Source organism: Pelodiscus sinensis, chromosome 16 (genome assembly GCF_052426305.1).
Source record: "Pelodiscus sinensis isolate ZL-2025 chromosome 16, ASM5242630v1, whole genome shotgun sequence".
NCBI classification, from domain to species: domain Eukaryota; kingdom Metazoa; phylum Chordata; order Testudines; family Trionychidae; genus Pelodiscus; species Pelodiscus sinensis.
The window spans coordinates 38,438,910-38,448,928 of NC_143067.1; the positions used below are offsets into that span (position 1 = coordinate 38,438,910).

Sequence of the window (10,019 nt, forward strand, 5' to 3'; positions counted from 1 at the left end):
TGCACCCCACCAACTGCAGGGCAGCGCCTTTTCTAGCCAATCTCAACTGGTTTCTTTAATTGACTTCAGGTGTTCTAATTAGCCAAGGCTCACCTGCCTCCACAAGCCCACTCAGTCAGCCCCAGGTCCTCAACTGCCCCCCCCCCCACTGACTTTGCTGGTTCTAGACTAGCCCCTCCCAGTTACTCGGGGAACAGAGATGATCTTACTCTGAGGCTAATATACTTCCCATCCATTACTCTCCTGTATCCTCTGACCCAACTCTGTGGAATAGATCCTTGGTCCTCTGTAGACCTCATGACCTCAGCTCCTCAAGAGGAGAAACTTGCTTCCCCCAGGCAAAGGATGCTGCCTTTTGATTTCACCAGTTACCATGGGGATGGCAGTTGATTCTGAGGTCACAGGGACACATCATCAGCAAGGGAAGCAGCAGCAGACGCTGGGCTGGGCTGACATTCAGCTCAGAGAGGGGAGGGTGGGAGAACAGGGTATGGTCTCTCACGGGGCTCCCAAGCAAGTCACAGAAGCATCACAAACCAGGTCAGATCCTTCTTTTAGAAAAGAGATTCTCCATCCCCTGAGGGAAGGGGTCCTACATGGGTGTCAGGGAGTTGTGAGCCAAACGGGAGAAAGGCAAAAACTCCTGGAGACTCCTTGAGTGGTTTGTGGCTACTTCCAAGATGGATTCAAAGAGCCAAACCATTCACGCCACATAATGCAACCAGCTCTGGGGATACAGACGCCAGGATGCTGAATGGACATTTGCTGGCCAAGACTAGTTAAAGGACTCACACCACGAGATCTCGAGGGCTTCCCATGGTAGACTGCAACCGTTTAACAGACCCCCATGCTAGAGAATGCAGAAGGCAGCTCAATCCTTACCCACCTCACCTCACCAAGATATTAGGAGTCAGCTGGGTATGCGGTCGGACTCTGAATCCAGCCCCAGACTGGAAAAATCTCACTTCTAGGTCCCTGACATTTAACCCAAATGTTCCCTTTGCTCAGTTTCTTCCCATGACACTTAGTTATACAACCATGGGCCATGCAAAAGCAAGGCTTCCTCCTCCTGGGAGATTGGATCCTGCCCCAGGGGGTTCTCAGGTTCACTGAGGGATTCAAGGGCATTTCATTGAACTGGAAGTCAACCAGACTTGGCCAACGTCCTTTCTGGGGTCTGCAATGGAGGGTGGGCCTGGGATCTCAGCGCAGAGGGGCAGCACTAGCCAGGGGCACAGATTGCAGTCTGTGTGGCTACCCTTGCAGAACGAGCAGGTGAGGGAGAGGCAGGTGGCATCCCTCGCCTTGCTCACCTCAGCAATGCTCTGGCCTTGAGGTTTACACTCCTCGCCCTTCCGGACAGCTCACCGAGTGGAGCACGGAGGGCTGAGCAGACAGCTCTTTTCTGGAACTCATGCTGCTGGCTGGTCCACTAAGATTCACTCAAGCAGCTGCTAAGTGTTGGGGGCGGTTCTCTGAGCAGGGATGTACTGGGCACTGTGGGTTGGTGCAATTCAGCTCAAGGGAGCCAGACCGATTTACACCAGCTGAGCATCCAGCCAGCTGTATTTGCTGATGCCGCTTTGCACCACTGCACTGTTACAGTGGGGTAGCTCAGGGGGAGGGGAGGTTGTCTAAAAGAGGCAGGAGGCTGTCTGGAATCAAGGAGGGTTCCAGGCTTGTGCCCGGGCTGCATATTGTTAAATAATATTTATCAAATATGTGCGGCTGAGGTCTCACCTCTCCTGCCCCAGTTGTGCAGGTGCCACACTCTCTTCTCTCTCGTTTGTAAGTGAATTGGGTGGTTGTGAGAAGGGGCAAGGTGATGCCGTTAGATGCCTCCTCTGAGACCGACCAACAGCAACGTAAACACGCCACACACTGCTCCACAACGTGTTTAACTCTGCTTAGGAGGATGAGGGTGGAATTCAGTCTCTAGGACGCATTTCAGTCCTTGGCCTCTGTACTGGTGGGGTTAGAAAGTCCTTCCCCTGTAAACAGGGGAGGAGCCTAGGACTTTGCAGCAACCAAAGACCCTTTAACAAAAGCCCAGCTGGGGTGACGTGGGAGAAGACAACCTAAGGCAGACGGAAAGGGGAGGAGATGGCAGATCCCATCTCTTCTAGCCTGAGTGGGTAGGCCCCAGGGACAAAACACTATGAAACAGGCAACATTTTGCCCACACATCCAGCGTTGGGATGTCAAACTTTGCACTGTTCCTCTGCTCCTCACAGGGACTTCCATCCACCATGCTGCTGCTGATTCTGGTGGCGCAATTGGTCATGCCCATTCCTGGTGAGTGTCACCCTCAGCGCTGCGGCCAGTTGGAGTCTTCCAGAATGTAGCCATGTTCTGAACGCCCCAAGCAGCTAGAGCTGGTCTCAGCTATTAGCAAGAGCCAACAGCGTCTTCACAGCAGAATGCTTCCATGTACGGATCCCGAACCCTGAGGGTGGAATTTTTAACTGAGCTTAAAGAAGCCAGCTCCTACTAGAATTCTGTAGGATTGCAGCGCCTAACCCCTCCCATGACTTATAAATCCCTCGTCTCCTGCTGAACTCAAATGTCTCAACAGCAACTTGGGTTTATTGGCAGCATCCCCACCAGCAGAAAAGCCACAGGATTTTGTTGGGCAATCCAAACAAGGCTAGTGGTAACCTCTGTTATAGGCTTTCCACCCCCAAAGCATGGGATGGTCCTGCAGGAACTCTGCCTCAGTTTCCTTCAGAAGTTCCCAGAAAAATGCACCCTCAGAAACATCTTTAAAACAATGTCCCCCAGTGCCCCTGAGTCTAATTTATTTGGTAGAGTCCAGCTCCCACCACATAGCCTCTTACAGTTGGTTTGGGGGCCTTCACTTCCACAATCCTCAACTTCTAGCCTCCCTAGCCTGGAAACTCACCCCTTGAGATCAGAGTTTCCTCCTAGGGGCTGAAGGCTGGGCTGAATTCTTCCTCCCAGCAGCCCCTCTGACTCCACACCAAGCCTTGCCCTAATTGGGTTCCAGAATCCACCAGTCACATGACCTTAATTTTCCATGTTTGAGATGGACAGAGCCTGTGATATGGCAGGTGCAATTGATCATGGGCAGCAATCTCACTGCTTAAATGATACGTGCAAAGGGAGGTTTAGGTTGGACATTAGGGAAAACGTGCTACCTGTCAGGATGGTTAAACACTGGAAAAAATTGCCTAGGGGGGTTGTGGAATCTCCATCACTGGAAATTTTTTAAGAGCAGGTCAGATAGGAATCTATCAGGGAGGGTTTAGATGGTGCTTGGTCCTGCTGTGAGTACAGGAGACTGGATTAGATGACCTCTCAAGGTGACTTCCAGTCCTAGGAGTCCATCCAGTATTGTGGGTATGAAAGGCAGGTGCAGCGCTACTGGCCAGTTTTAAATCAGAAGCCAAATGGACATTGATGTTCCTGAATGCGCATTTTAGAAGGCAACAACAGGGGGTGAACATAGGAAGCGTATGTAGGTGCCTACCCCCACCATACTGCTTCCCAGTAATCCCTGCCAGAGAGCTGGGAATTCAAGAACTGCAACTTTAACAAATAAATGCTTTTGTATCGGAGCCAGGGAGAAGCTGGAGTTTCTGGACAGCACAAGAGACTACGGATGATAGTTTTTCCTGGTATTACTCTTCAAAGGTACATTGCAATACATTCACACAGTTAGTAGTATGGGTGAGACCTTCTAAAAGCATCTCCCAACTCACAGGAGAGCCAGTGGTCTAAATGTTCTAGTTTAAGCAGCAGTGTGGGTAAAGGGAGAAGATAAAGTGATGTATTGTTCTTCCATCGGGCACACAGCCTTCAAGCAAGATCTTTGTCCTGCTACTCAAATATTGACATCTCTTACTGGCATTCACTAAATAGTGCTTTGCACAGAACTGGTTAAACACATCACAGAGAGATTCAGGGGATACGTTATGTGATGTACAATGGTGGAAAAGCAAAATACAGTTACTCCTTTTTGACCCCAGCAGCTAGTCACAGTTTGGGGCCCTGAGGATGTTCCAGTAGGAAGGAGAAATTAGTGATCGTCGGGTGTCTGATGGAATTTACAACTATAATGATATGCCCACACCTAAGGAAAAGGGAGTATGTGAACCCACACATGAGCTTTAGCTAGTGCCTGCTTTTTGGCAGAGGTGTGAGTTTGAAGGAAAGCAGAACACGGAGGAGTAGAGGGATGCCCAGACAGCCTAAAAGAACAGCTGAAAACACAGTGTTTGATCCTGGAAGAAACCTAGGGAGAGGTGTCTGGGTCAGAGGTCCAGTCTGAAACGACTGCACAAGCTAAATAAACTGCATTTTAGGGCCTCAGATTATGAAGGGCCCTCTAAATTAAAAAAAAAAGACTAGTTTTAGTTGCAGCCTCACCTGTGTACTGGTGTGTAGATATATATAAAACTTTACCATTTCGGTTAGAATAATACACCTTTTTGGATGATGCTATGGGGCCTCAAACTTGACATCGCTTAGCGCCTCAGCATGTCTTAATCGGTCTCTGCCTGCTGTGTTCAGAGACACAGGAGTCGGTAACGGATTCTTTTGCTCATGGCACCCTGAGCAGTCTTGTCCGACTGGATCTCTGACCCAGGCACCTCTCTCCAGGTTTCTTCCAGGATCAAACATCATGTTCTGCCTTCCTTCAAACTCACGTCTACCAAAAAGCAGGCACTAGCAAAAACTCGTGTGTGAGGTCACATGTTCCCTTTTCCTTAGGTGTGGGCATATCTTTACAGCTGTGTGAATTGAAGGGTGAGAAAAGACCTGGGGATTGAAGGCAGAAAAGGACCTGGGGATTACAGTGGATGAGAAACTGGATATGAATCAGTGGTGTGTCTTTTTAACCAAGAAGGCACAATGACATATTGGGGTGCATTAGAGGAGCATTGCCAGCAGATCCAGAGAAATGACCATTCCCCTTTATTCAGCTCTGGTGAGGCCACATCTGGAGTATTGCATCCAGTTCTGGGCCCTCCATTACAGAAAGAATGTGGACACATTGGAGAAAGTCCAGCAGAGGGCAACCGAAATGATTAGGGGGCGGGAGCACATGACCTATGAGGAGAGGCAGAGGAATTTGGGCTTGTTTCGTCTACAGAAGAGTGGGGGGGGGGGATTTGATAGAAGCTTTTAACTCCCTGAAGGGGGAGTCCAAAGAGGCTGGAGAGAGGATGTTCTCAGTGGTGGCATATGGCAGAATGAGGAGCAATGGTCTCAAGTTACAGTGGGGGAGGTCTAGGTTGGGTATTAGGAAAAACTCTTTCCCTAGGAGGGTGGGGAAGCACTGGGATGGGTTCCCTAGGGAGTGGGTGGAGTCTCCATCCCTAGAGGTTTTTAAGTTCCAGTTTGACAAAGGCCTGGCTGGGATGATTGACTTGAGACAGGTCATGCATTGGGCAGGAGGCTGGACTCTGGCTCCCTGAGGTCTCCTCCAGCCCTAGGATTCTACATGAGTTCGTACCTATTGATCTTATTTCACCCAGCACATAACAAATATTAATTTCACCAAATTCTATTTGGTTGTAAATCCAACAGGAGACACTCAACTGAAGGGAATTCAGTTAGAGACTGATGTCCCAACAGACACCCAGGGTAGGATCGAGGGAAAGGGGGAAAGAATTTAAAGGGACAGAGTTGGATGGCCAACATCATATGAGAATTTGCTGATATTGACCTGAGACATCCAAGTGAGAGGAGGTACATAAGAACGGTCATATGGGGTCAGACCAAAGGTCCATCTAGCCCTTGTTAAAAACAGCAAGCAAATGGTCTGGTAGCACTTAATAGACTAACAAAACATGTAGGTGGGATCATGAGCTTTAGTGGGCACAGCTCACTTCTTCAGATAACTGGAGTTATGACTAGAGGATAAAAAAACTCGAAATAAATAGGAGAAGGGAAGGCGGGGGAGGGGAGGAGAAAGATGCTCTGTCACCCACCCCCCTACCTCTATACATAAAGTATCAGGAGACAGGTTGCTAAACCTGAGTAGATAACGATCCAAGTCAGTGGATGGATTGCTAAGGCAGGAAGGATTGAGAGAAAAGACTGCAGGGGGTCCCAACAATATTAGACCCTCTGTCCGGATCTGTGACAGACAGCTTCTGTCATCTGGTGGTGTGCCTCCCTTTTCCCTTAATCAATCAAAGAAGATCATTTATTGTAGGTAAACCGAACATACGGAAAATTTATTTAGGGAAAATTTACAAAAAAAGAGAATTCAATAGGTAACAAGATAGAACAATTTAAACAAAATCAGCCTTTGGCTGAGTCTAAATAATAAGGTAAGTATAACGGCAAGTTTACAGAAACCTTCTTGACAGTTCCCAGATGGTCGCTCAGGACCTCAGATCTCATGGCTCCTGGAGAGCCTTGAGAGGGGAACACTGAGGAGAGCCCTTGTAGTCTTCCCCGCTGCAGTTGGTAAGTAATTGGCAAGGTTGCTGGCTGTGGTCTTATGTAGAGTCTTCCCTATGGCTGCGGCTATCTGGTCCGGAATCCAGATGACCTGGAAGGAAAACCCCGCACAACCTGCCGCTAGGATGGGCAGGCCCGAGCTGTTCAGCTGCCAGCCTTTTATGCAGTCTAAGGCGGGAAACCCCTGCAAGGGAGAACCCACAGAGTTTGCCCCTATAGGGAAACCCGTTATGAATTTCTGAGGTAACTCTGGTTTTGACTGGAACGTGCTTGCCTCTCTGCTGCAAAAAGGCGGGAAAACCTTGGCCTGTCAAACCCAGTGTCACAAGACTGATCTTCCATTTTGTTTTCAAAATGGATGCCCTTTAATACCTTTAAACATTACCAACCTAGGATTTTTACCCTTAACATGCTGAATCTTATCTTCTGACAGTGGCCAATGTCATCTGCTTCAGAGGGAATGAACAGAACAGGGAATCATCAAATGGTCCATGCCCTCACGCCCATTCCTAGCTTCTGGCAAAAAGAGGCTAGGGACACCTTCCCTGCCTACCCTGGCTTATAGCCATTGATAATCTATCCACCAGGATCTTCCCCGGTTCTTTTCCGAATCCTGTTGTAGCCTTGTGCTTCACAACATCCTCTGGCAAAGAGTTCCACTTGGTGGCTGTGTGAAGAAATACTTCCTTCTGTTTATTTTAAACTTGCTGCCTGTTAATATGATGTGTCGAGTATCAGAGAGGTAGCTGTGTTAGTCTGAATCTGCAAAAGCGGCGAGGAGTCCTGTGGCACTTTATAGACTAACCGAAGTGTTGGAACATAAGCTTCCGTGGGCAAAGACCCATTTCGTCAGATGCATCTGACGAAGTGGGTCTTTGCCCACGGAAGCTTATGCGCCAACACTTCTATTAGTCTACAAGGTGCCACAGGACTCCTCGCTGCTTTAGTATAATGTGGTGACCCCTAGTTCCTGTGTTATGAGAAGGTGTAAATGTAAAATTTGTAATGTAAAAGGTAGCTAAAGAAAAAACAAGGGGAGCAGCCATGTGTTGCTACAACTTTCACAGCGGAGTCTTGGAGCGAGAGGTGCAGGCCAGTTAGTCAGGTTGGGGCAAACCCAGGACATATGTAGAGGGTGCGAGGCTTTCAAAGGCAGTCGCATGATCAATGGTGTCTGCTTCTGCACTGAGATTAAGGAAAATAAATATTAAAAGTAGCAGGGGAAGTCACTGACCATCCCAAAGGGGGTTCACATGGATGGTGTGGGGACCAAAGCTGGCCAAGCGTAGCCATGATTGGGGCAGGAATGCTGGAGGCTTAGGAGTGAGAGGAGGTAGGGAGAAATGAGAAGCCGGAGCAGGGCAATTAGCAGCCCCAGTGCTGTAAAAAGAGTGGCCCATCCCTGGCATTATGCGATGGAAAGAGCCGACAAGTCTCATGGGCGTGAGACAAGATGGGCCCCAGTGAGAGTTTCAGGGCTGTTCATGTGCAGAACTCTCTCTCGTGCCTGCCGTCTGCGCTAGTCTCTCTAACTGCTGTACTCTGCGCTGTGTGCATTAGACCGTGGGGGAGAGGCTAGACGAGCACATCAAGACCGTAGACAGGCATCTGGACAAGCACATTGGGACCTTAGGCACATGGGTCGACCAACACCTCTGGAGCCTCAACAAATGGGTGCAGGAGCACATGGGCACCCCAGACAAGTGGGTGGATGAGCATACAGAGGACCTGCTTGGTTGGCTGGATGAGCACGTTGGGGCCCTCGACAAGTGGTTGGACAGACACGTTTGGACCCTGAACACATGGCACGAGGAGTACATTGAGGCTCTTGACAAGAGGCTAGGTGAGAACGCTCAAGAGAGGTGCCAGAAAGACCACACGGCAAACATAGTGATGTGGCTGGACCACAACAACAGAACCCTACACGCGTGGCTGGATGAGAATGTCATGATCCTCTACAAGTTGCTGGAGGAGTATGATGGGGCCACGGACAGGTCCCTGGTAGACTACACAGAGATTCAGGTCAAGCTACTGGAGAACCACGTCAAAGTCCTAGAAGAGTTCCTACGCCGGACCCTGAGAGCCACCAATGCCTGGCTGGAAAGACATGCCAGGGGCAATGCAGGGCCCTCCGACAGACATGTCCAGTGTCCAGTGCAGGGTATATGTCTACAGGAGCAAGGCTCTGAAACGGCCCATGACCAGGGGCCAGAAGATAAATACATTGCAGCCATACAGAACTGGTTGGGGAACCATGTTGGCACCGTGAAAAGGTGGCTACAGGAGAACTTTGGAGGTCAATACCAAGAGAGCCTGATGTAGGGGTTCCATACTGTGCCCACAAGGAAGAACTGTGCACCCCCTCCACTGTGAGCAGCATATTACCCTGATCTATTCATCAGCCCGGGGGCAGCCACCTGCCCAGGGAGCAAGGACTGGAAAACACTAACACGAATAAACCTGAACGCCAGGCCTCTGCTCTCTGACTTCTTCATTCACCTTTGTTGCACCGTCTTCAGTTCTCCTCCTTTACCCTCGTCTCCTCTCCCGCTCTGACGATCCCGTCAGTCCTCTCACACTGCGTCTTCCTCGTTACCCTGCCTTTCACCCCCTCTACCCCACACCCAGTACCCCTGTGCCCTGCCCTCCTTGGAGAGCCTCCAAAAGAGCCTGGGTAAGAGGGGAATGGAAAATCTGGTCAGAAATAGAGCCAGCCCAGGCCACGCCCCACAGCCCATGTTCCTGGAGAGCAAAAGGGTAATTTTTTCCTTCTGGTTTCTACTTCCCACCCTGCAGGCAATCCTCTTCCTTTGTTTTTGTGGTGTGATTTGCCATGCAATGCATTCTTAGTCACACGGGACTGATCAGCATGAGGGATCTCCCCTCTCCAGCAGTGTTCCCTGTAAGCTGTGTGTCTCCACTCAGGACCGATTCAAATGCCAGCCAGTTAATTAGTAGAGGGCCCACTGCTGGGTTTTGTGTTTCTACTGGTGGTGCACATTCACATGTCTTAGCACACACAAAAATTGATTCCGCCTCAGAGTGATGCTGGTTTTCGTCTGAGACGCTCTGGCCCGACAGTTTCGAAGTCTGAAAGGAAAATCGATTTCAGGAGATGCCAGAGTCCTGCATAAACCAAGCAAGCTCCCGATCCCCGGGCTAAATTTGGGTCCAATTCTGCTCGCAGGCACAATGGGGCAGCTTCCGTTGACTTTGCCAAGACCTGCCTCGGTGCTGCTGATGGCAGAATTCGGCCCTGTGGGAGTCGCCCGCCAGTGCAGCTCAGGTAGGGATCTGCACCTGTACACGGCAGGGGTTCAAAACCCCACTACGGATGCGGCAGCTCTGGCCCATCTCTGCATGCGGCCAGGTGTGCACTGCTGTGAGAGTTTGTGGTGGGAGCCCGACTTTTGAACCCCTAACTTCATGCCTATCGACAGGGGCGGGCAAAGGGGGCAGCTGCCCCCGGGCCCAGGGATACAGAAAGGACTTGGAGTTCCCAGCAGCAGTGGCAGCCAGAGCCTCAGACCCTTTCAAGTGCTGCCAGAGCACCGCATGCCATGCTCCAGGCAGCTCTGAAGGCT

General features: G+C 50.1%; 1 protein-coding gene across 1 annotated transcript; it reads left to right on the top strand.

The window, feature by feature from the left end:
- Positions 1–421: 421 nt before the first annotated feature.
- LOC112544589 (uncharacterized) lies at positions 422–8,757 on the top strand. The gene is made up of 4 exons (XM_025181076.3): positions 422–540; positions 2,235–2,295; positions 3,584–3,654; positions 7,996–8,757. Exons 2-4 carry the CDS (start codon positions 2,250–2,252, stop codon positions 8,755–8,757), a joined length of 879 nt encoding a protein of 292 aa, XP_025036861.1. The 5' UTR covers positions 422–540; positions 2,235–2,249.
- The last annotated feature ends 1,262 nt before the right edge of the window (positions 8,758–10,019 follow it).